This window comes from Haemaphysalis longicornis, unplaced genomic scaffold (genome assembly GCF_048455015.1).
Source record: "Haemaphysalis longicornis isolate Haplotype H1 unplaced genomic scaffold, Haemaphysalis longicornis Haplotype H1 scaffold_12, whole genome shotgun sequence".
NCBI classification, from domain to species: Eukaryota; Metazoa; Arthropoda; class Arachnida; order Ixodida; family Ixodidae; genus Haemaphysalis; species Haemaphysalis longicornis.
The window spans coordinates 19650409-19677969 of NW_027526225.1; the positions used below are offsets into that span (position 1 = coordinate 19650409).

The 27561-nt window shown below is 48.9% G+C and overlaps 1 protein-coding gene across 1 annotated transcript in view; it reads left to right on the top strand.

The window, feature by feature from the left end:
- Positions 1-823: 823 nt before the first annotated feature.
- LOC144161523 (uncharacterized) overlaps positions 824-27561 on the top strand; it is a 101650-nt gene continuing 74912 nt past the window's right edge. Inside the window, exons 1-4 of the mRNA XM_077692182.1 lie at positions 824-923; positions 1594-2426; positions 3298-3543; positions 4572-4818. Of these exons, the coding sequence (XP_077548308.1) occupies positions 824-923; positions 1594-2426; positions 3298-3543; positions 4572-4818 (1426 nt within the window). The remainder of the gene's footprint in view (positions 924-1593; positions 2427-3297; positions 3544-4571; positions 4819-27561) is intronic.

Below are 27561 nucleotides of genomic sequence, written 5' to 3' on the forward strand. Positions count from 1 at the left end.
ATCTCGCTGAGGATCGAGAACGCAGTTAAAGTACCCTACTAAAAGGTGGGGTATGGTTCCACCATGAATGCATAGAGATGCTAAAAAGGCTGATGAATAGAAGTGTCGCGCCACTGCATAAACAACCACGGCATGCCCTGCAAGTACGCGCTCGTCAAAGCCAAACCTGCAGTGAGCCTTGCGAAGTAGGCCCTCGCGCAGTAAAACAACTCCACCCCTAAGCTCCCAGATCAGCCAATGCGAGAAACGCCTCTACTGAAAACTGTTCGCGAAAAGCAAACACATCGCTCGGCGAGCGGAAATTACATTACTGTAGGAAGAGAACGTCGACGTTTTGAACCCACGCATAATTCAATGTATCTCTGTTTGTCAAAGCTTCGAAACCCCTGGACAGTCGGGGGAAGAAAATTCACCACCATGATTGTATTAATGCGCTAGTTAATGCTGACGCTCCCATGTACATTTCGCTGTCGTCAGAGTACACTTCAACACACAATTTCTTAGAGTCATCCGCATCACATAAGTCCGTGGAGGAAGACAGACTCCCCTTGGACGAGTCGGGCCAGTCCAGGAGGGATGGGGAGTGCAGTAGGTCGCTGTCCTGGCTGATAGGATTGACCAGACGGGGGTCGTTGATCTTTGGCGGAAGCAAAACACTGTTCTGGGTGTATGAAGGCCCATGGCAGGCGGCTTTGCAGCAAGCGCCGTCTTGGAGGGTGGTGATTTATTCAGAAAACAGTGCTCGTCCCGGGTTGCTTGTCTCCTTTCGGCGGCTGCACGAGCCTCTGGAGGTTCTAAAAAGAACGTGGTTTTTGACCGGGGCATGCCCTTGCTTGCGTTGAGGCTGCTCGGTGGTGTCGCTGCACTTGGTAGAGCTGTGGAGCTCAGACTCGTGAAGAGGGAGGTGTGCGTCGAAGACGATGGTGCCCGCTCGGGGTGTTCGAATGAGCGTCACGTCGGCTCCACTGAAATCGTTTAATGTCAATGAAAAATCACCCCGGCGACTAAAACTGACTACCGGACATTCTTCCTAACGTCACCAGGAAGACGAGGATACCATCTACATCCCTGTGAGTCCAAAAGTCGTAATTTTACAAGCATCTCAAGAGGACAGACGCGCTAAGCCTAACATCACCGGCGACGCAACCACGCCGCCGGCTCCTCTGCCGGTGCGCATGGCGTCAGCGCGCACCCCCACCGACGGTCCAAATGCAAATTTGGCACCTCCCTCAAACCGACCTGAAGACATGATGGAAGCCAACGACATAGATATTACATCCCCGCCCGCAACCACAACCGAGGAAGAAATATCCAGCCCATGGATTGAGGTAGTACGCCGCTCCCTCCGGCGACGTCCTCCTTCCCCGTCGAAGTCTACTCCCGAATCGCCACCGACACCAGCGCTCCGCCATCGCCCGTCGACGCGTCAACCAAGGCAACCACCTCTACCATCGGACGACTTCAAAATAGGCATCCGCCCAAGAAACGGCCTCCAGCTTTCCCGTGCGGACCCCATTTCTCTCACTGCGTCAATCGCTCGGGAGATCGGGCTCCCCACTACACCAGCACCTTTCCAGCTCCGCGTTGGTGCAGAGCAGAACGTCATAGTCGTCAGCACACCTTCTCCAGCAGCTGCACGAGTGCTCGAAAGCCTCCAGAAGATTGTGGTCTTCGGCAACCGACACGAGGTCTCAGTCTACCCAATCACTCCGGACAATTCCTGCCGTGGCGTCATTCACAACATCGCACAAGAACATCCAGAAGAGTACGTCAAGTCACTCATTACTGCTTTCGGATACGAGGTTCTCACAGCTCGTCGCCTCGGAGAGTCCAAAGCCTTCGTCATAACATTTCGAGGCAAGCGAGTGCCGTACTACGTTTACGTCAACCAAGCCCTGCTCCGATGCTACCCTTATCGCCGCACGGTCGCCTTTTGCACCCTCTGTCATCAAACGGACCACCGAGCGGACGTTTGCCCCTCTCCTCCAGCCACGCCCAAGTGCAACGTGTGCGGTGCCCCCCTCAACGAGCCTCAGCACATCTGCACACCGCGGTGTGGGCTTTGTAAAGGCCCACACACCACCGCATCTAAAGACTGCCCCAAGCGGTACCTGCCCACAGTGTACAAGGCCAAGAAAACTCCGAACAAGTCCACATCGGATGGGCCCTGCCGGTCGCGCTCCCCCTCTCCTGGCTCGCGACGCAACCGGGGACCTCACCGTTCGAGCTCAAGACCGAGCCGAGATCACGGTCGAGGGCCACAACACGGACGGTCAACCACCAAGGAACGCGCGCCCAGCCAGGCACGCAATCGAGATCAGACCCCAGGGACGCAACGCAAGCCACCCAGAGACCAACGCTCGGCCAGCTCCTCAGTCAACAGGAGCTCCGCGCACAAAGAACCACGCCACGAGGACGCACCCAAGGTGAGCTGGGCAGGAGTAGCGGCCTCCAGAGCTGATAATAAGTATGGCGCACTCATAACTCAATTACAAGCTGAGAACGCGGCTCTCAGACAGGAACTTGCAGAACTGCGTGCGTCCTTAACAAAAACAGCAGCCAACCCCCCTGCACCCTCCCCGCAACAACTTTCTCCCGCTATCAAGCGTCCCCGAACTTCCCTCCCACCGGGCAGTGATGCAACCCCCCCTCTTCCCACAACCCTCCCACCAATTTCGGGCCAGGCGATGCCAGCAAACCCCACGCCATTTATCACTCGAGACGAGGTGGTGGGAATACGTTCTATGCTACAGCAGCTGACCGCCTCGCAACAAACTATTACTGACCAACTGAACCAGACCATGCAAGCCCTCAAAGAAATGAATACCAATTTCGAAGAACGCCTCTCGAAAATGGAAGCATTTATGCCTCAGTGCACTCGCGTCACTACCTCCTTTCCTCCTCCACCCAAAGATGCCATGGAAGAAGATGGGTCCTCCTAATAAGAATAGTCGGAGCCGCGGCGAAACAATTGTTTGGCAGTGGAACTGCCGCGGATTCCGCGAAAAACGCTCAGAACTGATCCAGTATATTACAACACAAGAAACACCTCCACACGTTGTCGCATTGCAAGAAAGCAACACCCACGCTTCGCTCCCCGGCTATATCACTTTTCATGCGGATGGCACGCGGGTGTTACACACGCTGGTATCCAGGTCTATCACCGCTATACAGCACTCCCTTCCATTAGCAGGAGCCCCAGGCGTACTACTAGAACTACTCCCCGCCAAGGCATCAAAGACTTCCTTACCTATCTTCCACCTTAATGTCTATTGCAGGCCCAAATGTTCTCCGCAGGCCCTAAATGACACGCTGGAACTGGCGCGAAAGAAAGCTGGGAAGCACCAACTCATTGTAAGTGGAGACTTCAATGCGGCGCACCCCCTTTGGGGTTACACTTACGCTAATCCAAGGGGCAACTACCTTCACAAGTACGTAGACGAGAAGGCGTGGCAGATACTCAACGAGCTCAGCATACCCACTCGCACGGGCACAAGCGTCTCTCGCGATACTACGCCAGACCTCGCCCTGAGCAACCAGCAGGTGACGTGCGTATGGCGAAACAAGCAAGAGGCACTGGGCAGCGATCATTTCCTTATTGAATTAATCATTTCAGGCCCGGAGCTAGTCCGCACAGTGGGACGTGCTGCCCTGACAGATTGGTCCGGTTTCCGAAAACTGAGGTCAGCGCGCAGCACAGAGGACACCGCAGATCCGGCAGAGGAAGATCAATATTCCGCATGGATAGCCCAACTTATTCAGGACCAGGCCGCTTTTACTACTAACATAAAGACAAATACCGACAATCCCTGCGTAGACACGCACCTTCTACACATATGGGAAGCTAGACGCAGCCTGCAAAAGCGCTGGAAAAAGCAGCGGCACAATAAAAACTCCGCATCCGCATTGCGCAGCTCAATGAAAAGGCGGCCAAATACGCACGCGAACTGTGCCGTGAGAGTTGGCTCTCCCTTTGCGACGCCATGGGAAACCACGTGAGCACGTCAAAAACTTGGAAAATTCTTCGTTACCTCCTGGACCCCTCCTCTTCGAAGGCAACGTCATCAAACCAACTACGAGCCCTCCTGCACAATCACTCAACCGACACACTTTTAACGAACCTCGAGGCAAAATTCTTCCCGCCCGGTCCGCAACAGAGCCACACAGACTACGATGGATCGCCGAACCCCTCATTGGATCAAGACATCCTCATCTCGGAGGTACGAGCAGCACTGTCCCGGATACGGAAAAACACCGCGCCAGGTCCTGATGGAATTTCCAACAGGCTACTAGCCAATCTCGATGACGACTCTCTCGTGTCCCTCACCGCGTGCCTCAATAGAGTGTGGCGAGAGGGCAAGATCCCTGCAGAATGGAAGCTCGCCTACGTTCACCTCATCCCCAAACCGAACAAGACCCCTTCTATTGACAACCTACGACCTATATCGCTAACGTCCTGCGTCGGTAAACTCATGGAGCATATCGTCCTCGCTCGCCTCCAGCGTCACCTAGACGATCGGAACCTCATACCAACCTCGATGTTTGGATTCAGACCCCACCTCTCCACCCAGGACATTCTCCTCCAGATTAAAGAAGAGGTCATGACCCCTGCCACCCGACACTCCCCCACGGCAATGCTGGCATTGGACTTCAAGGGGGCCTTTGACAATGTGTCCCATTCAGTCATTTTGGCCCACCTGCGAGAGCTACATTGCGGGGAACGCACGTACACTTACGTGCGAGACTTCCTTACTAAGAGGCAAGCGGTACTCCACGTTGGCGAAGCGAAGTCCAACCCCATCAACCTGGCGAGCAGAGGCACTCCACAAGGAGCAGTGCTCTCCCCGATGCTATTTAATATCGCCCTAATCAAACTGCCACAACGCCTTGCAGCTCTTCCGAACACCAAGCATGCGCTCTACGCCGACGATGTGACAGTTTGGACGGGCACAGGCTCGTGGGGGGACATGGAAGCTCGCCTTCAAGAAGCGGCCGATGTGGTCACTGAGTACGCCAAATACTGCGGACTCTCGTGCGCCCCGCAAAAGTCTGAGCTACTCGTGGTCCAACCAGGAAGACCCAAGCGTGACCCACCTCCACCGGTCGAAATACACCTCGAGGGCCACATTATCCGCCCCACTCCTCAAATCAAGATCCTTGGGATGGTCTTCCAGCAAGATAAACGGAACTCCACCCTCATAACTCGGCTGAAGCACACTACGGACCAGGTATCCCATATGCTGCGCCGAATCATCACGAAGAGGCGCGGCTTCGGGGAGAATGCGGCGCTACGTCTCGTGCACGCCTTCATTATTTCCCGCATCACGTACGCGATCCCATATGCACTTCTCAACAAGCACGAAGAAGAAAGTGTCAATGCAATAATTCGAAAATCATACAAGCGCGCACTGTGCCTTCCCACAAACACATCCACCTTGCTACTTCTTCAACTCGGTATCCACAATACGTCGTCTGAACTAGTTGAAGGACATCTTTTACAACAATACCGACGGCTTTCTCTAACCAACGCGGGCCGCCAGGTCCTCTCAGGACTGGGAATAAATACACCGGGCTACAATGGCCCCCTTCTAGAGCCCCTCCCCCGACCTACTCAAGAACTCATTAAAGTACAACCCTTGCCGCGTAATATGCACCCTGCGCACCACAGTGGACGGCGCAAGGCTCGCGCGGAGGCCATCTCACGACAGTACAGTCGAGATGCTGACGCGGTCTTCACAGACGCGGCAGCATACTCCTCCTATCCAGCGTTCGCCTTGGCAGTAAGCCCCGCCCAAGGAGGACAGGCTATCACTGCCTCTGTCAAAACACTTTCACCAGCTGAAGCTGAAGAGGCGGCAATCGCACTTGCCATCTGCTCCACCCAGGCTACTACTGTTGTGACGGACAGCCAACAGGCCTGCCGACACTTTCAGGCCGGAACCGTTCACGCTGCGGCCCGCGCAATGCTACTCCGCCACCCGCCGCAGCGACAGATCCACATAATATGGACTCCAGCCCATCTGGGAGTGAATGGGAACGAGATGGCGCACGACCTCGCGCGAGAAATGACACGCCGCACGAGGAGTGCAGACACCGCCTCGGAGAGATTTACTCCCCTCCTGACATATACAGAAATGACGCAACATCTACGCCTGGCCCGACGCACCCTTCCCCCACCGCACCGACACCTCTCTATCGAGCAGGCACACCACTACCGTGCCTTGCAAACAAACACCTTTCCCCACCCAAAAAGAGTCTGCCACTACTCCGAAGAAATTACGTCCCCTAGCTGCCCCTTCTGTGGAGCAGAGTGTACTCTCTTCCACATGGTTGGTGGATGCCCCTCCCACCCTCTCCCTAAGCCGAATCCTTACAACTCTCCCGAGCTCTGGAGGCGCGCCCTATCCAGCTCATGCCTGTCCGACCAGCTTCGGCTGGTGGAGCGGGCTGTAGCGGCTGGCAAGGCATATGGGGTCCTGGACTGAGGACTTCACCTCCTGAAGAGTCCACGCAACCTTTTCCCTCAATAAAGATGTTTATCCTCCTCCTCCTCGAAGACGATGGGGTGGCATCCCCAGCAGGTGCAATCGCCTCCTCCGAAAGCGACGTGTAGCCCTCGAAGTCCATCTCTTGGCGGTCGCTCGCAGATTTCTCGATCGTCGTGGCGTCACCCACAGCAGTGCTCCCGCTTGACGCCTCTGCCAGCTGGCTTGAGGAGGTCCGGGGCAGTTCAGGAAATTCGCTTGCCCTTATACGAGCTTTGATACTACCACTTGACACCTCTTCTGGCTGGCTGGAGGGGGATGGGGGTACTTCAGGACATTCACTTGCGATCTCGGCAGCCTGCTGACTTCGGTGCGCACAAGGCGTCTCGGAGAAATTGCTTGCAGCGTCCGCATAAGACCGGGCCGCAGGCAGTCCGCGGTTGCATGGTTGCCCTTTCAGGGACGACACTTGGCGTTACAATCGACTTCGTCGTGGCAGTGCTCCGAGAAGCGGCTGTACCAGGGGTCTTCCAGTCGCTAACTTGGTGGCCGCTCAGACCGCAGCGGGCGCATACCCCTCGCACACCTTTGTACTCAAACTGGGCCTTGGACGCTTGTATCTTCGTGAAGCTGGGAACAGCCTTGTCGCTTGCCGGTCTTGATGTGCTGAAGACTGCTCCATGTCAGCTGGCTGACGTTGAGGACCTTTCATACGTTCTGAGTGCTGCAGCGAAATCCGCGTTCCTAACGACGGGGTTGATAGGTACATCGTCACGTAGACAACCTGTGGCCCCATGCAGGCCACAGGACACAAAAAACCGTTCACGAGGACGGCTCTTTTATCGGCGATCTTGCGAGCAGCAGCAGCAGCCGAAGCAGCCACTGCGCAGAACATGAAACCACCTATGTGCATCAGGGTGTCCAGGCCATAACGGCCTACGATTTCCTCGAGGCCATTCACCAGGTCATCCACGGTGACGTCCTTAGGGGCCGTGAAGTAGAAGACATGGGCCTTGGGCGGTGTTTGACAAACCTCCTAAGACGTGTCCTCAAATGTCCAAGAGGCGGTCCAGTCGGCAGCAGGGCAGATGGCGTCCAGAAGGAAGGGGCTGGCACCATGTATCTAGGTAGCACCAGTTATAAGCGCATCCCGGCACCACGCTGAGGCCTCTCTGAGGAGAGGCTTGAGCGTATGCTAGCTGCATCAGCTCCAGCTGGCCTTCCTCGATCGCTACAGCTCCTGGCGCTCTTGTTCGGGTGGGCGCAAAGCCTGCTGAAGTTCTCGGTGATGAACGAGGAGCTGCGCCAGGTGTTTGTGCTTTTTTTGCTTCGACCGACCACCCGACCCAATTCTGCCTAGCGTCGAAAGCCGGTGGGTACATGAGTGCAACATAAATTCTACAAACACAAAATCTACAAACAAGTCTACAACGACTACAAAAAGCTTCTGTTTGTGCTTTACGATTACTGAAGCGTAACAGAGAGCGTTCGACAAATCGTAATTTATGCTGGTTTATTTTGAACCGGGTTTATCTATTATACACTTTTCTTTTCGTACGCGTTACCCTGTAACGCGAGGCTTTGGAAACGAATGTCGCGGGGTTTTATCAGGCCTAGCCTACATGAGATGCTGACGTCGACGACAGGAGATGCCGACATCCCGAGCCTCGAACGGGCTACGACGCTAAAAGTTCTCAATAACAGACGCGGGGATCTGCTTGTACGCCGTTCTCGTAAGCCAGACGGACAGTGATTTACCACTCCTAGAAGGCATATAATACCAAAATATTATCCGTTCGGTGACATAGGTGTTTAGTTTAACATCCCGAAGTGAAATCCAGATGGAGATGGGTCGAAGACACCCTACATTGTGATCTTATCCTGTGCTTCTGTATGAGCAAGAGAGCGAAAGTTTCTTCGATAATTATTCCGCAGGCCGTTTATATCAATAAAATCCACACAATGTACAGTGTGGCCGAATGGCAGCGTAAAGTTGTTTCTATATGCCGTCAATTCCAAAAGGCGCACAGTAATACTGCGCCGTATCCAGCATCACAGACAATGTTTATGTGCTGGTGTGTGAATGTTGAAAACTCCGACTTCAAGTACAGACAGGAGACCTCTGTCAGAGAGCGGTCCTACGAGCAGTCCACCTAAGGGTTTTTCCGTAATTCAGGCGCTGGACATTTTGATGTCTTTGATTTCTGCTTAGGGCGAAGATGTATTGCCAGATATTGTGTTAGACAAGAGTCTCCTTTTCAAAACTGCATCGGAAAGTTTGAGAGCTACTTGGAACTCAATACGGTTCGAGCAGATAGGGAAATATTTCCTAAACTGTTCCTGAGAATAAACAATCTCGTGTGTCACAGTCTAGAAAACAGTGATTGGACATACCAGGAAATACAGCAAAATGCTGCGAAAGCGAACCGTTTAGACCAAGATTAGCCCTGAACCGTAGTCCTAGGCTTGGGCATTCTCAAGTGTTTGAACGTGTTTAATAGGCCGTGGGCGGCTGTCTGCACATGGGCATTCATGGGTCAGCACATAAAGATTCTCTGTGATGCTGGCTACGGCGAAGAGCCACTGTATGCCGTTTGAAATAGATGGCCCATAGAACACATGTTGCACTGGTCCACTCGGCAAAATGCATACCTTTGAGCGACATTTAGGTTTGGGATACCGTGCGCTGTGCGAATAAGAAAGCAGCAGGGTTGCGGTAGGACCTAGGCGGTATGCTCGAAAAGAGTTTTCCTAGGCCAGACAACTGAGTTTCTGTATGTATTCTCAAGAGGCGGATGGATGTTGCATAAGAAGGGCCGTGCATCTCGTTACACTTTAAAAGAGTGGAGCTAGTGCTGGCCATTTTGGAGGATGAACGACGTTGCAAAAACAACTTCGATGGTAAAAGCCTCAACGCATGTCACATACTGATCCCTGGATTGCCAACGGAGCCGTCTAGAAAATAAGGATCCCTTCCTGTGCGGTTTTTCTCTTTTTTTGTCCATGTGCGAGGAAACACGCCTGATCTCTGGACAATCGTGTGTTCTCAGAATGTTTATAGATAAACAGTTTTTCGCGCTTGGTTCTCCTTGTAAACTTTGTCGTCGTCAGACTGAAGCTTCAATAAAATTTCCCAGTTGGCCAAAAAGCATTCTTTTCTTTATGAATTTTTTGTAAACTTGTAATATCCGTGCTAATTTACATCATGAACGTGTTCTTACAATTGTAGTAATACGAATATTTTGAACCGGAGAAGAAATAAAAAATGAAAACAAGAGGGTCACTGTTTAGTCAGGATTGCGAGGAAGAGATGATAAAAAAATCCAGGGCCATCTCCACTAACCTAAAACGCGGTGAGGGGCGAACAGGGTTCGCACAGGTCCTTGAAAACCTTGAAAACCCTTGAATTTAGAAGTGTCAATTTCAAGGCCTGGAAAATCCTGGAATTTTTAAGTGGTCCTTGAAAACCCTTGATTATTCCAGAGAGAATCAATGGCCCAGTCTTTTCACAAGAATTTAGTGTTTGTCGTGGATTTTAGGTGTTAACAAATGTAAAAAAAAACATTGTAACAATCAAGTTTCAGTGTATTGCGTGAAATTACAAGTTTGGTAGATTTTCATTATTACGAAGCAACATTAGGAGCAGGCACTTGTCAATCCAATCTATATCACGATACAATCCACTGAAAGCCAGCTTCTGTTCTCTATCTTGCATCTTCCATCTAGTCCATGGACAGTTGCTCATTGCATGTTTGCTGCTCCTCATACTATAGTGCCTAGAATATACTCATACGCTCCGTCGACCTTTGCTTTTACGTGAAAATGGTGGACGTGTACATAGTTCATCCTGCCTTGAAGCAACACTTGCTTGATTTAATTTCAGCTGATACTCTTGCTGACAAAGCAGGAGATGCACGCAGCATTAACTAAGTTTTGAAATCAATCAGTCTCAGCAAAACACCAAGAAAAAAGAAAAACCTCTAACTACCAGCCATGAAATAAAAAAATAAAGCTGGGGGAGCATTTACAAACCCGTTAGCACCTATCTAAATGTGCACTAATGTGCTTAGATATTGTGCAATAAAAAACTTTTGCACTGTGTTGGAAAAGTTATAAATAATCTCAGATAAAACATTAGACGGGGACCTTGAAAATGTGTTTTGTGGTCCTTGAAAGTCCTTGAAAACCCTTGAATTTTTGCTTTTGAAGCCTGTACGAACCCTGGGCGAAGCATGCAGTGTATTAGTGTGTAGTGCCGTGCACCTCATTTTCTAGCAGCGCCACTATCATCATCTGCAGTATCCCACCGTCATCATCAGCGGGGCTTGACCGGCCAGGAGTGGCAGCGGTGCAGACATGCGGCCGCCCAGGCGCTCGGTCGTGTTCGATCTGTGTGTCGCGCGTCACCGCTCACGCGGCCGGGCAAGCCTTCATCATCTGCATTATCCCACCATCACCATCAGCAGGGCTTGCCCGGCCGCGTGAGCAGTGACACGCGACACAGATCGAACAAGACCGAGCGCCTGGGCGGCTGCATGGCTGCACCACTGCCACTCCTGGCCGGGCCTACGCTCTCTCCAATAAAATGTAGGAAGCCTCATCAACCACAAAGACCGAGTCTGCTTCCTAAAAGTGTATTCTTGGCTCCTTGGAGCTTTTTCCAATGGAGATGAAACCATTTGGGGGTAGAGGTATGCAGCTTTGCTGTAAAAGTCTCTTGAATTTTAAGCCCGAAGCTCAATAGCGCGACGCGTAAACGTGTGTTCCGGTGTTTGTTTTGCACGTATTACGTCCTAGGGTGAGGCGTGAACGAGTTTTCCGGTGTTTCAGTACCGTGACTAACTCAGACGGCGATTAAGACGACGACTGGAGACGCCGACAGCCCCATCCCCCAAGGGGCTTCACCCCTACAATATTTTAGGTAGCTGCGCTTTCTTGCGATTATTGTCCAATGCGCTGTCGACCACTTCCATGATCCCCTAAATCCACAGGGGACAAGAGCAATCGCTCAAAACAGTACCTATGTTTCGCGCCCGCCCCACGAGGTTTCAGGGAGGTTATATGGATTCACTAGGTAATTCAGTGAAGAACCTAGTAATATGATGCTTCCAGTTTTTTGTAAACTTGTTTGTATATGAATTCTGGGAGGAGTAAGCTTAATTTATCGGTAACTTCACCGAAGGTTACAGTAATGTGGAAGGTATATTTGGTTGCTAAGAATTGGGACGTTATGAGGTGATTCGGCTAAGGAACACTCTCGCGGCACCAGTTAACTTGTTTGTTTTGCAAATACAATTTTACCTATCCCCTCACACTGACTTACAGCAGAAAATTTAGCTGGCGCATTCCCTCTTGCGGCTACGAGACGCCGTGGTGGACATCATAATCGCCATCGTTGTCATCGTCTCTTTTCTCGCCTGTCTACGTTCCTCGGCAGCTAGACAACTGCGTTTGAAGCGCCCAATCAAGCGTTTGGTGTTGACTTTATTGGTTCCTCTTATATTATCTGTTAGTGCAAGAAATTTTGGGTATGCAAAAAGGGATATAGGTATATATAAATGTATTCAAGATTTTATTCCTGCTTCAGGCCGTTTGAATTCCTGAATGGTGCTGAATAAGGGGTAATTCGGGTTTTATTCATAACAAAGTTTCATTTTACAGCCTCTGTCTGTAAAGAAATCAATTTTATTTTGAGATCGTCACGAATGTCAACCGAGTCAGCCCTGGCCAATCCCCCTAAAAAGGTTAGGGCATCATCATCAAATTCACCACAATCTTTGAAGGCCTTCGTCAGCATGTCCTCGCGTACAGCACACTTCGGTGCTTGCATACGTTTCTTTGCATTCCTGGTTGTGGCAGTCAACCTGGGTATCTACCATATAACAACTGATCCTGCTTCACATACCAAGACATGGGCTCTGTACTGCCGTCCCTCTCGTAAGCACTTATGTCTGTTTACGTTTCGATGGAGTGTGACGTTTAATGTCTTCCTATAGGCAACTTCCACGCACAAGCTGATTTTCTGGCATGCTCGTATTCATTTCTTGCTCGAAGCTCTTAGGCATTTTTGTGCGAGCCTGCGACAAATAAGGGAGAAGCCAGGGGAGACGGCACATAGTGCTGCACTCCCGGTAACCTGCCAACAAAGGGTCATTTAAGCTTGTAGAGAGCGCATCATGGAGAGAGACGGCACCAGACATCTTCCCGCAACCAGAACCTGATTGTTATTCTCTGGGCGTGGCTCGGACTTCTCCCGCAAGCACCCACTGTTGATGATGATGATGATGAAGCATATGCGATGTTGATGATCGGCGCTGCTGTGGTGATGATGATGATGATGCGGCTACAGGGGACCCCCCCCTCCCCCAAGCGCGGAGCGCGGTAGAGGAATTCGGGACGTAGCACAGGAGAGCGGCTGTAGTTTGTTAAGTACGTGAGAATGTCCGGCGCAATTAATTGTCTGTGGTGGTTGTTTTATGGGCGGCACACGTCAATGAACGTGGCGGGCTCCGGTATGCACGTGGGGCGCCTGAGGAGCGCCTGTATGTAGAGGCTCTTGTAGAGGATCCAGAATGGCGTTAGCCATGCGGGCGGGCTTGAGCCTCTCGAGGGCAATGGTTTCAGGGCGGCGCCTGATCGGCGCTCTACAATTGGTGACGCGGACGTGACTTTTATTCTCTGAGCGTGGCTCGGACTGCTCACGCAACCACCCGCGGTCCATGATGATGATGATGAAGCGTAGGCGATGTTGAAGATGGGCGCTGCTTTGGTGATGATGATGATACCACTACACGCTTATGTGACATAGTGCTTTGCGAGATAAAAGCCAGTGGGCATTAACATCGGTAACTAGCAGTGTAAATACACAAATGGATTAGGTTTTCAAGAGGTAAGTTATAGAGACCAAGTTTCTCGGGCAAATACGCTTGTCAGTATTTCACATTCACCCGGGTATACACAACGCGTAATGGCAACCATGAGCTAGTCTTTTGTGTTCTCGTCTAGAAACACGCGTGGTTCAACGTCTGGGACCTTTTCTCTTGAACTGCTTCACCAGCGCTGTTTCGGAGAGCGTCTTTCACATCCATCGCGCACGCGCATCCCCGTTCTGCAGGTTTGGCCTGCGGAGAAGGCGTTAGAGGGGGCGTGACGCTCATGCACGCTCAATGAGCTGTGCACATCTGGTGCTATGCTACTGCGTCGGAGCTGTGCTCGCCCGTCTTGATTATTCGCTACGGCCGATGGAGAGACTTTGTACTTTCGCCCTTCCGCCCTAATATATTTTCCTTCCCCGCACTACAGGTGCCTATTTTCCTTCCCCGCACTACATATTTTCCTTCCCTGCACTACAGGCTACAGGTGCCCCCTGTGACTGCTCGCAATAATGTCCGCAATGCAGTCTCCGCTGCCCACCTCCTTTTTAGCAAATTAAACGCACCGACAACCTCGATGAGATGGCCTTTGTTCTGGTGGACATTTCAATGTGGACGTTTTGACGACGTATTGAAGATGACTGCTCCGCTTTGGTGGAGGAGTTTAGATTAGTCTCTTCTACAGGAAAGTAAGACGTGCAGGAAGCTGGCGCGAAGCGGACCGCCCCGTGCGTGTGCGCTAGAATAGATCTGCAGTACTTCCCAGTTAAGTTCACCTATTCAGATAGAAAGTACTCTGAATCGCCAATTATCCGAAAACTTTCTTATGTGCACTCCATGAACTTCATGCTTCGATACTTACCAAAAGGACCCTTGGCAATTTATTTTTTGAGCGTGCCGAAATCTAAATCACCGCAAAATTGAAACGCACTTAATTCTTTCCACTTCCGATTTTTTCCCGAAAATGGCTACCTATTGCGTGAACGTGTCGAGAAGCGGAGCTCGTGGTAGCAGCTAATCTGGATGAGGCTGTTTTAGGTAGTATTTTGCGGCTAGAACTTAAAGGACAGCTCAAACAAGAGGACCACAACAGGAACGCGATCGTCAGTATGAACAAATATTGCAAAATGCGGCACTATGCATGTTGGCTACGCAGCTTAGTCAGGAGATACATGCGCAACACAGAAACTACGAAGCTGCGAGCAATCTGGTTCGCCTAAAACTACGCCTTTAAATGTTGTGAGGCTATTGACCTTTTCCTTTATGCACCGATGGAACTTCTAATTTTTTGTTCTGTCTCTGTGTCTCTCTGTGTTTTCGCCTACCAGCTTCTTCACCTGTTTGTCTCTGTCGCCACAGGGAGCCAAACAGGTACTCTTTGGCGTTTGCGATCAGCATCCGCTTGTGATGCGACTGGAAATAGTGGGTCACCAGTTACACAGCGTTAAAGATAAGCCTTACCTGCCGGGCCACCAGTCAAGGCCGAGCAGGGACGATCATGCCGATTCTTGCAGGTCTTTTTCTCACTGTTTTCCGACCTCGACTAATGTTTAGTGACGTTCTCCGAAACTCATCAAAATTACCATTCCTATTATGACACCGTTTGTAATTGAGCTTGTATACTGCTTTACACGAATCGGTAGTCGATGTTACTATAACACGTGCTGAATACAACTGCAGGAACATTATCTGTGTAAAAGTTCAAGCTCGTGGGGCATCAAGATTGTGTGTCACTTACCTTTTTCTAACAGATTTTAGCGTTTACCTGTTCATCTCTCATATATAAAACTGTTTCGGCGCTATTTGCCCCAGTCGGCCTTGTGCTGTCAAAACCCAATCATCAATCAATCAATCAAGATTGTGTATCCTTAAACGTATGCTTAATATTGAGGATATAAATGCGTACTAATAACGCCCATGCGTGACTTCCTGCTGTTACGTCCTCGTTGGAACGTACACTCAAATTATCAGGATATGAGTAACCCTTTCCTGGCAGAATAATAGATGTTTAAAATAAACAAAACCCCCGTAGCGTATTGAAACGTCAGTCATCACTGGCACGCTCAACAAATTTTACTACTGGAATTGAGAATGGGTCCACACTCTGGGGCATGTATTATTTCTGTAAAGTTTTTCATTACTAGGTACAACAAAACGAGCTTGTACACAAAACTACTACGTATTTACTCTGAAGGCGTTTCTACATTCCTTCGATTACTAGCTGAATATCACTGGAAACAAGGACGGCATCTTTGAGGTGTTTTCTTACGGGATTGCTCGTCGCGCACACACACACACACACACACATATATATATATATATATATATATTTATATATATATATATATATATATATATATATATATATATATATATATATATATATATATATATATACATATATATATATAGTCGTGAAGTAGAGTCCTTAGTTTCTAGGAGGAAGGAGGAACACACTGCATGAACGCGAGTGGTGGGGATAACAGGAAATGCGACGAGTTCACGGGTGGCGAAAGGCCCAAAAAAAATCCGGTGTCTCCCAGAGGGAAAAACTACAAAGCCCACGCCGCCACGAGCACTGAGTTTACATGCGCGTCACCGGAAACAAGGATTAACTACCAACCGTTCATGCAGTGTGTTCCTCCTTGCCTCTTTCTTGCCTCCTCCTTGCCACCTTGTTGCTCCCTCCTCCTTCCGTTTTCTTTTTTTTTCTGTTTGTCGCTTGACTTTGGCACAATAAGCTCTGTATGGTGTGTGTGGTCGTTTGTGTGTTTGTTTCCCATGTGGCTTGTGTTTCGGGGCGCCGCCCCCACTCTGAGTCCGTACGATTTCACTCAAATCTGTCATTCCTGAGGAAGACCTGTCTCGGGATGAAACGTTGGAAATAAAGTCTCCGATGAGCGTACTTCTACTTTGCGTGTGTATATATATATATATATATATATATATATATATATATATATATATATATATAAGAAAAGAAAACTTTGAACAAGGTAAACGCCCGCATCCCACCAACCTTTGCTTTTGGAATTCCATTTTATTTATTTCATTTTTTTACTCCGGGTGGTCTTGTGCCCCGTACGTCACTCTAACTTTATCTTTTCGTTGTTGAGTTTCAGGACAGTCCTCTTCCAGGAATGTTGCCGTGAGTGACACGTGCCATTTCAGTTGCCAGGTCATTGCTTTTTCTTTTGTGTGTGGGTTTGTGTGGTTTCCCTCCTGTTTTTTTTTCTCTTTTTTTCTTTTTTCCTTGACCTAGTTAATTCCCCCCTTCTCTACCTTTTCTTTTGACCTGATGCTTGCAGATAGTTTTTGATAAGGTCCCCACTCTCACAGCCTGGTCTGTTTCCGGCGGTTCTGAGAACCTTTCCGTATGCCCCGCGGCGGGTCAACAAACGCCCTCTCATCCTTTCTCTCCAAAAATTCCCCGAATATCAACCCCCGCCTGACTTCCCTGTGACCTACTTCGCGGCTCAAACTATACAACCTTCTTTGCCCCTAAATATCTCCCCCGACATACTCCCAAAGCAATCCGCTTTCTAAATTTCACTTTCTTCTTTCCTTCTCCCCTCTCACCTGGGGACCTACCTCTATATAAAGCGTGCCAGCCAGGCGAGAGATTGCCCTGACGAAAGCTAGTCGCTTTACTGAAATGTTGGCAACAATCTTGCTTTTACCTTGTTCAAAGATTTCTTTTCTGATAATATATATATATATATATATATATATATATATATATATATATATATATATATATATATATATATATATATATATATATATATATATATAAATATATATATATATATATATATATATATATATATATAGCAGGTAAGAAGTTCCGTAATACCGTAGCAATAGGTCAAAACTTGGGAGCAGACACTTGGAATTATGTATATTGTGGGATTCTACATTTCACACACAAGTGATTTCCCACCCCGCAGCAATCCGCGCTCAGCAAACATGCCTTGGGAGCGCCGGCTGCGGACAGGTCCGTTGTTTGCGGAGAAAAGACAAAGTCAGGAGGCGGGGAGGGGAAAACATCAATGGTAGCATTTATTGCAAAGTGCGAATCAAATACACTGCATACAGACTGATCGTAGGCCATAACGGTAACATTGGGAGCGAGGCATTAAACAACGCTAGAGATCGAGATGGTTTGACTCACCCATGGCATACCGGAGTAGCGGAGCGCTGCGTAGTGCGAGGGCGGTTGCAGTCTCCCAGCTCGCCTGGACGCGTCCTTTGTGGCGCGTTCCCTAGGTCAGTACCAGCGCGTCGAATCGTCCGCGCGCTACCGGACCCCCAAGACAAGAGAGCGTCCTCTCGTAATGCGACAACCCACCAGACCTCGCCTTTTAGTGGCGCTCGTATCGCGGAAGAACTAAAGCCCCTGGAAGAACTGGTTCTCGGGTAAGGCAGAGGAGAAAAGGGTCAACGCCTCCACCAGGGCGACAACAAACCGTCCGGTCGCTGGCGCCCTCACGTATGGTTCCCGTCGCGTGTGCACGCCGGCCGCGATGGGAAGCTAGCCAGAAAGGGATTCGCGTGAAAGTCACGATCCCCTATATATATATATATATATATATATATATATATATATATATATATATATATATATATATATATATATATATATATATATATATATATATATATATATATAAATATATATATATATATATATATATATATATATATATACATGTGTTGACTTTATTGATTCCTCTTATATTATCTCTTAGTGCAAGAAATTTTGGGTATGCGAAAAGGGATATATATATAAATGTATTCAAGATTTTATTCCTTCTTCAGGCCATTTGAAATCCTGAATGGGGCTGAATAAGGGGTAATTCGGGTTTTATTCTTAATAAAGTTTCATTTTACGGCCTCTGTCTGTAAAGAAATAAATTTGATTTCGAGATCGTCACGAATTTCAACCGAGTCAGCCATGGCCAATCCCCCTTGTAGATACTTGACCAAAAATGTTAGGGCATCATCATCACATTCACCACAATCTTTGAAGGCATCCGTCAGCATGCTCTCGCGTACAGCACACGTCGGTGCTTGCATAGGTTTCTTTTCATTCCTGGTTGTGGCAGTCAACCTGGGTATCTACCATCTAACAACTGATCCTGCTTCACATACCAAGATATGGGCTGTGTACTCCCGTCACTCTCGTAAGCACTTATGTCTGTTTACGTTTCGATGGAGTGTGACGTTTAATGTCTTCCTATTGGTAACTTCCACGCCCAAGCTGATTTTCTGGCCTGCTCGTATTCATTTCTTGCTCGAAGCTCTTAGGCATTTTTATGCGAGCCTGCGACAATTAAGGGAGAAGCCAGGTGCATGTAGAGCTGTCCAGTATTGGCGTTCCGGTGATAATTCGTAACTTTTATCATTATGAAAGACGGCACATAGTTCTGCACTCCCGGTAACCTGCCAAAAAGGGTCCTTTAAGCTTGTAGAGAGCGCATTATGGAGAGAGACGGCACCAGAGAACTTCCTGCAACCAGAACCTGATTGTTATTCTCTGCGCGTGGCTCAGACTTCTCACGCAAGCACCCACTGTTGATGGTGGTGATGATGAAGCATATGCGATGTTGATGATCGGCGCTGCTGTGGTGATGATGATGATGCGGCTACAGGGGACCCCCCCTCCCCCAAGCGCGGAGCGCGGTAGAGGAATTCGGGACGTAGCACAGGAGAGCGGCTGTAGTTTGTTAAGTACGTGAGAATGTCCGGCGCAATTAATTGTCTGTGGTGGTTGTTTTATGGGCGGCACACGTCAATGAACGTGGCGGGCTCCGGTATGCACGTGGGGCGCCTGAGGAGCGCCGGTATGTAGAGGCTCTTGTGGAGGATCCAGAATGGCGTTAGCCATGCGGGCGGGCTTGAGCCTCTCGAGGGCAATGGTTTCAGGGCGGCGCCTGATCGGCGCTCTACAACTAGTGACCCGGACGTGATTTTTATTCTCTGAGCGTGGCTCGGACTGCTCACGCAACCACCCGCGGTCCATGATGATGATGATGAAGCGTAGGCGATGTTGACGATGGGCGCTGCTTTGTTGATGATGATGATACCACTACAAGCTCACGTGACATAGTGCTTTGCGAGATTAAAGCAGTTACAGTGGTACACCAGTGGGCATTAACATCGGCAACTAGCAGTGTGAATACACAAATGGAGTAGGTTTTCAAGAGGTAAGTTATAGAGACCAAGTTTCTCGGGCAAATACGCTTGTCAGTATTTCACATTCACCCGGGTATACACAGCGCATAATGGCAACCATGAGCTGGTATTTTGTGTTCTCGTCTAGAAACACGCGTGGTTCAACGTCTTGGACCTTTTCTCTTGAACTGCTTCACCAGCGCTGTTTCGGAGAGCGTCTTTCACATCCATCGCGCACGCGCATCGCCGTTCTGCAGGTTTGGCCTGCGGAGAAGGCGTTAGAGGGTGCGTGACGCTCATGTACGCTCAATGAGCTGTGCACATCTGGTGCTATGCTACTGCGTCGGAGCTGTGCTCGCCCGTCTTGATATTGGCTACGGCCGATGGAGAGACTTTGTACTTTCGCCCTTCCGCCCTAATATAGTTTCCTTCCCCGCACTGAGTTGGCTACAGATGCCCCCTGCGACTGCTCGCAATAGCGTCCGCATTGCAGTCTCCGCTGCCCATCTCCTTTTTAACAAATTAAACGCACCGACAAGATCGATGAGATGGCCCTTGTTCTGGTGGACATTTCAATGTGGACGTATTGACGACGTATTGAAGATGACTGCTCCGCTTTGGTGGAGGAGTTTAGATTAGTCTCTTCCACAGGAGAGTAAGACGTGCAGGAAGCTGGCGCGAAGCGGCCCGCCCCGTGCGTGGGCGCTAGAATATATCTGCAATACTTCCCAGTTAAGTTCACCTATTCAGATTGAAAGTACTCTTAATCGCCAATTATCCGAAACTTTCTTATGTGCACTCCCTGAACTGCGCTCATATTCGCCTTTCATGCTTCGATACTTACCAAAAGGACCCTTAGCAATTTATTTCTTGAGCGTGCCCAACTCTAAATCGCCGCAAAATTAAAACGCACTTAATTCTTTCCACTTCAGATTTTCCCCAGAAAATGGCTACCTATTGCGTGAACGTGTCGAGAAGCAGAGCTCGTGGTAGCAGCTAATCTGGATGAGGCTGTTTTAGGTAGTATTTTGCGGCTAGAACTTAAAGGACAGCTCAAACAAGAGACCACAACAGAAACGCGATCGTCAGTATGAACAAATATAGCAAAATGCGGGACTGTGTTGGCTGCGCAGCTTAGTCAGGAGATACATGCGCAACACAGAAACTACGAAGGTACGAGCAATCTGGTTCGCCTAAAACTACGTCTTTAAATGTTGTGAGGCTATTGACCTTTTCCTTTATACACCGATGGAACTTCAAAGTTTTTGTTCTGTCTCTGTGTCTCTCTGTGTTTCCGCCTACCAGCTTCTTCGCCTGTTTGTCTCTGTCGCCACAGGGAGCCAAACAGGTACTCTTTGGCGTTTGCGATCAGCATCCGCTGGTGATGCGACTGAAAATAGTGGGTCACCAGTTACACAGCGTTAAAGATAAGCCTTACCTGCCGGGCCACCAGTTAAGGCCGAGCAGGGACGATCATGCCGATTCTTGCAGGTCTTTTTCTCACTGTTTTCCGACCTCGACTAATGTTTAGTGACGTTCTCCGAAACTCATCAAAATTACCATTCCTATTATGACACCGTCTGTAATTGAGCTTGTATACTGCTTTACACGAATCGGTAGTCGATGTTACTATAACACGTGCTCAATACAACTGCAGGAACATTATCTGTGTAAAAGTTCAAGCTCGTGGGGCATCAAGATTGTGTGTCACTTACCTTTTTCTAACAGATTTTAGCGTTTACCTGTTCATCTCTCATATATAAAACTGTTTCGGCGCTATTTGCCCCAGTCGGCCTTGTGCTGTCAAAACCCAATCATAAATCAATCAATCAAGATTGTGTATCCTTAAACGTATGCTTAATATTGAGGATATAAATGCGTACTAATAACGCCCATGCGTGACTTCCTGCTGTTACGTCCTCGTTGGAACGTACACTCAAATTATCAGGATATGAGTAACCCTTTCCTGGCAGAATAATAGATGTTTAAAATAAACAAAACCCCCGTAGCGTATTGAAACGTCAGTCATCACTGGCGCGCTCAACAAATTTTACTACTGGAATTGAGAATCGGTCCACACTCTGGGGCATGTATTATTTCTGTAAAGTTTTTCATTACTAGGTACAACAAAACGAGCTTGTACACAAAACTACTACGTATTTACTCTGAAGGCGTTTCTACATTCCTTCGATTACTAGCGGAATATCACTGGAAACAAGGACGGCATCTTTGAGGTGTTTTCTTACGGGATTGCTCGTCGCGCACACACACACACACACACACACACACACACATATATATATATATATATATATATATATATATATATATATATATATATATATAGTCGTGACGTAGAGTCCTTAGTTGCTAGGAAGAAGGAGGAACACATTGCATGAACGCGAGTGGTGGGGATAACAGGAAATGCGACGAGTTCACGGGTGGCGAAAGGCCCCAAAAAATCCGGTGTCTCCCAGAGGGAAAACCTACAAAGCCCACGCCGCCACGAGCACTGAGTTTGCATGCGCGTCACCGGTAACAAGGATTAACTACCAACCGTTCATGCAGTGTGTTCCTCCTTGCCTCTTTCTTGCCTCCTCCTTGCCACCTTGTTGCTCCCTCCTCCTTCCGTTTTCTTTTTTTTTCTGTTTGTCGCTTGACTTTGGCACAATAAGCTCTGTATGGTGTGTGTGGTCGTTTGTGTGTTTGTTTCCCATGTGGATTGTGTTTCGGGGCGCCGCCCCCACTCTGAGTCCGTACGATTTCACCCAAATCTGTTATTCCTGAGGAAGACCTGTCTCGGGCCGAAACGTTGGAAATAAAGTCTCCGATGGGCGTACTTCTACTTTGCGTGTATATATATATATATATATATATATATATATATATATATATATATATATATATATATATATATATATATATATATATATATATATATATATATATATATATATATGTATATATATAACACAGAAATAAGGGTTGGCAGTCGAGAAAACCTCGGAAAGCAAAGGGGAGGATGTGGTAGATTATTGAAACAGATTAAGAATTTGGAAAGAAAGAAAGAAAGTGAAGAAAAATGCCCGCCAGGTGGGATCCGAACCCACGACCTCCAGAATACCGGTCTGGTGCGATAACCACTACGCTACCGGCGGGGCGATTTTCCCATTCACTTTCTGGGGTATTTATGTTAGGTATGTTTGTTTCCTGTGCTTGGGGGTGGTAGCCAGCGCCATTCGGACTAATCGGGGTGAAGGGGACCTTCTTTTTAACCCCCGGGTCGTGACTCGAGTGTCTACGACATGTCCAGAGTGGTCGACCAGCTTTGAACCCTCTTAAGCTCCCTTTGGCAACAAGACTGCCAGAACAGAGGCCCTCGCTATGCATGTAGCGAATCAGAATAGGAAATGAGGGGCTCGTTGAAAATAACACAGAAATAAGGGTTGGCAGTCGAGAAAACCTCGGAAAGCAAAGGGGAGGATGTGGTAGATTATTGAAACAGATTAAGAATTTGGAAAGAAAGAAAGAAAGTGAAGAAAAAATGCCCGCCAGGTGGGATCCGAACCCACGACCTCCAGAATACCGGTCTGGTGCGATAACCACTACGCTACCGGCGGGGCGATTTTCCCATTCACTTTCTGGGGTATTTATGTTAGGTATGTTTGTTTCCTGTGCTTGGGGGTGGTAGCCAGCGCCATTCGGACTAATCGGGGTGAAGGGGACCTTCTTTTTAACCCCCGGGTCGTGACTCGAGTGTCTACGACATGTCCAGAGTGGTCGACCAGCTTTGAACCCTCTTAAGCTCCCTTTGGCAACAAGACTGCCAGAACAGAGGCCCTCGCTATGCATGTAGCGAATCAGAATAGGAAATGAGGGGCTCGTTGAAAATAACACAGAAATAAGGGTTGGCAGTCGAGAAAACCTCGGAAAGCAAAGGGGAGGATGTGGTAGATTATTGAAACAGATTAAGAATTTGGAAAGAAAGAAAGAAAGTGAAGAAAAAATGCCCGCCAGGTGGGATCCGAACCCACGACCTCCAGAATACCGGTCTGGTGCGATAACCACTACGCTACCGGCGGGGCGATTTTCCCATTCACTTTCTGGGGTATTTATGTTAGGTATGTTTGTTTCCTGTGCTTGGGGGTGGTAGCCAGCGCCATTCGGACTAATCGGGGTGAAGGGGACCTTCTTTTTAACCCCCGGGTCGTGACTCGAGTGTCTACGACATGTCCAGAGTGGTCGACCAGCTTTGAACCCTCTTAAGCTCCCTTTGGCAACAAGACTGCCAGAACAGAGGCCCTCGCTATGCATGTAGCGAATCAGAATAGGAAATGAGGGGCTCGTTGAAAATAACACAGAAATAAGGGTTGGCAGTCGAGAAAACCTCGGAAAGCAAAGGGGAGGATGTGGTAGATTATTGAAACAGATTAAGAATTTGGAAAGAAAGAAAGAAAGTGAAGAAAAAATGCCCGCCAGGTGGGATCCGAACCCACGACCTCCAGAATACCGGTCTGGTGCGATAACCACTACGCTACCGGCGGGGCGATTTTCCCATTCACTTTCTGGGGTATTTATGTTAGGTATGTTTGTTTCCTGTGCTTGGGGGTGGTAGCCAGCGCCATTCGGACTAATCGGGGTGAAGGGGACCTTCTTTTTAACCCCCGGGTCGTGACTCGAGTGTCTACGACATGTCCAGAGTGGTCGACCAGCTTTGAACCCTCTTAAGCTCCCTTTGGCAACAAGACTGCCAGAACAGAGGCCCTCGCTATGCATGTAGCGAATCAGAATAGGAAATGAGGGGCTCGTTGAAAATAACACAGAAATAAGGGTTGGCAGTCGAGAAAACCTCGGAAAGCAAAGGGGAGGATGTGGTAGATTATTGAAACAGATTAAGAATTTGGAAAGAAAGAAAGAAAGTGAAGAAAAAATGCCCGCCAGGTGGGATCCGAACCCACGACCTCCAGAATACCGGTCTGGTGCGATAACCACTACGCTACCGGCGGGGCGATTTTCCCATTCACTTTCTGGGGTATTTATGTTAGGTATGTTTGTTTCCTGTGCTTGGGGGTGGTAGCCAGCGCCATTCGGACTAATCGGGGTGAAGGGGACCTTCTTTTTAACCCCCGGGTCGTGACTCGAGTGTCTACGACATGTCCAGAGTGGTCGACCAGCTTTGAACCCTCTTAAGCTCCCTTTGGCAACAAGACTGCCAGAACAGAGGCCCTCGCTATGCATGTAGCGAATCAGAATAGGAAATGAGGGGCTCGTTGAAAATAACACAGAAATAAGGGTTGGCAGTCGAGAAAACCTCGGAAAGCAAAGGGGAGGATGTGGTAGATTATTGAAACAGATTAAGAATTTGGAAAGAAAGAAAGAAAGTGAAGAAAAAATGCCCGCCAGGTGGGATCCGAACCCACGACCTCCAGAATACCGGTCTGGTGCGATAACCACTACGCTACCGGCGGGGCGATTTTCCCATTCACTTTCTGGGGTATTTATGTTAGGTATGTTTGTTTCCTGTGCTTGGGGGTGGTAGCCAGCGCCATTCGGACTAATCGGGGTGAAGGGGACCTTCTTTTTAACCCCCGGGTCGTGACTCGAGTGTCTACGACATGTCCAGAGTGGTCGACCAGCTTTGAACCCTCTTAAGCTCCCTTTGGCAACAAGACTGCCAGAACAGAGGCCCTCGCTATGCATGTAGCGAATCAGAATAGGAAATGAGGGGCTCGTTGAAAATAACACAGAAATAAGGGTTGGCAGTCGAGAAAACCTCGGAAAGCAAAGGGGAGGATGTGGTAGATTATTGAAACAGATTAAGAATTTGGAAAGAAAGAAAGAAAGTGAAGAAAAAATGCCCGCCAGGTGGGATCCGAACCCACGACCTCCAGAATACCGGTCTGGTGCGATAACCACTACGCTACCGGCGGGGCGATTTTCCCATTCACTTTCTGGGGTATTTATGTTAGGTATGTTTGTTTCCTGTGCTTGGGGGTGGTAGCCAGCGCCATTCGGACTAATCGGGGTGAAGGGGACCTTCTTTTTAACCCCCGGGTCGTGACTCGAGTGTCTACGACATGTCCAGAGTGGACGACCAGCTTTGAACCCTCTTAAGCTCCCTTTGGCAACAAGACTGCCAGAACAGAGGCCCTCGCTATGCATGTAGCGAATCAGAATAGGAAATGAGGGGCTCGTTGAAAATAACACAGAAATAAGGGTTGGCAGTCGAGAATGGATGAATGAAAAAACTTTTATTTAGTATCAATCACTGGGTTTTTAATACCCTTGCTAGGAGTCGGCCAGTATCCCTTGGGACCTGGCGGCTGCCTGAGCTTGATTGATGATTGACCGTTGGCCTTCTAGGTCTGAGCTGAGCATCAGAGCCTCCCAAGTGTCTATGGTATGTGTGCCACCGGATATCTGTGGGCACGTCCATATCATGTGGACCATGCTTGCCAGGCTGTCGCAATGTTTGCATTTGGGTTCAAATTGACCTGGGTAGAGAAACCTCGGAAAGCAAAGGGGAGGATGTGGTAGATTATTGAAACAGATTAAGAATTTGGAAAGAAAGAAAGAAAGTGAAGAAAAAATGCCCGCCAGGTGGGATCCGAACCCACGACCTCCAGAATACCGGTCTGGTGCGATAACCACTACGCTACCGGCGGGGCGATTTTCCCATTCACTTTCTGGGGTATTTATGTTAGGTATGTTTGTTTCCTGTGCTTGGGGGTGGTAGCCAGCGCCATTCGGACTAATCGGGGTGAAGGGGACCTTCTTTTTAACCCCCGGGTCGTGACTCGAGTGTCTACGACATGTCCAGAGTGGTCGACCAGCTTTGAACCCTCTTAAGCTCCCTTTGGCAACAAGACTGCCAGAACAGAGGCCCTCGCTATGCATGTAGCGAATCAGAATAGGAAATGAGGGGCTCGTTGAAAATAACACAGAAATAAGGGTTGGCAGTCGAGAAAACCTCGGAAAGCAAAGGGGAGGATGTGGTAGATTATTGAAACAGATTAAGAATTTGGAAAGAAAGAAAGAAAGTGAAGAAAAAATGCCCGCCAGGTGGGATCCGAACCCACGACCTCCAGAATACCGGTCTGGTGCGATAACCACTACGCTACCGGCGGGGCGATTTTCCCATTCACTTTCTGGGGTATTTATGTTAGGTATGTTTGTTTCCTGTGCTTGGGGGTGGTAGCCAGCGCCATTCGGACTAATCGGGGTGAAGGGGACCTTCTTTTTAACCCCCGGGTCGTGACTCGAGTGTCTACGACATGTCCAGAGTGGTCGACCAGCTTTGAACCCTCTTAAGCTCCCTTTGGCAACAAGACTGCCAGAACAGAGGCCCTCGCTATGCATGTAGCGAATCAGAATAGGAAATGAGGGGCTGGTTGAAAATAACACAGAAATAAGGGTTGGCAGTCGAGAAAACCTCGGAAAGCAAAGGGGAGGATGTGGTAGATTATTGAAACAGATTAAGAATTTGGAAAGAAAGAAAGAAAGTGAAGAAAAAATGCCCGCCAGATGGGATCCGAACCCACGACCTCCAGAATACCGGTCTGGGGCGATAACCACTACGCTACCGGCGGGGCGATTTTCCCATTCACTTTCTGGGGTATTTATGTTAGGTATGTTTGTTTCCTGTGCTTGGGGGTGGTAGCCAGCGCCATTCGGACTAATCGGGGTGAAGGGGACCTTCTTTTTAACCCCCGGGTCGTGACTCGAGTGTCTACGACATGTCCAGAGTGGTCGACCAGCTTTGAACCCTCTTAAGCTCCCTTTGGCAACAAGACTGCCAGAACAGAGGCCCTCGCTATGCATGTAGCGAATCAGAATAGGAAATGAGGGGCTCGTTGAAAATAACACAGAAATAAGGGTTGGCAGTCGAGAAAACCTCGGAAAGCAAAGGGGAGGATGTGGTAGATTATTGAAACAGATTAAGAATTTGGAAAGAAAGAAAGAAAGTGAAGAAAAAATGCCCGCCAGGTGGGATCCGAACCCACGACCTCCAGAATACCGGTCTGGTG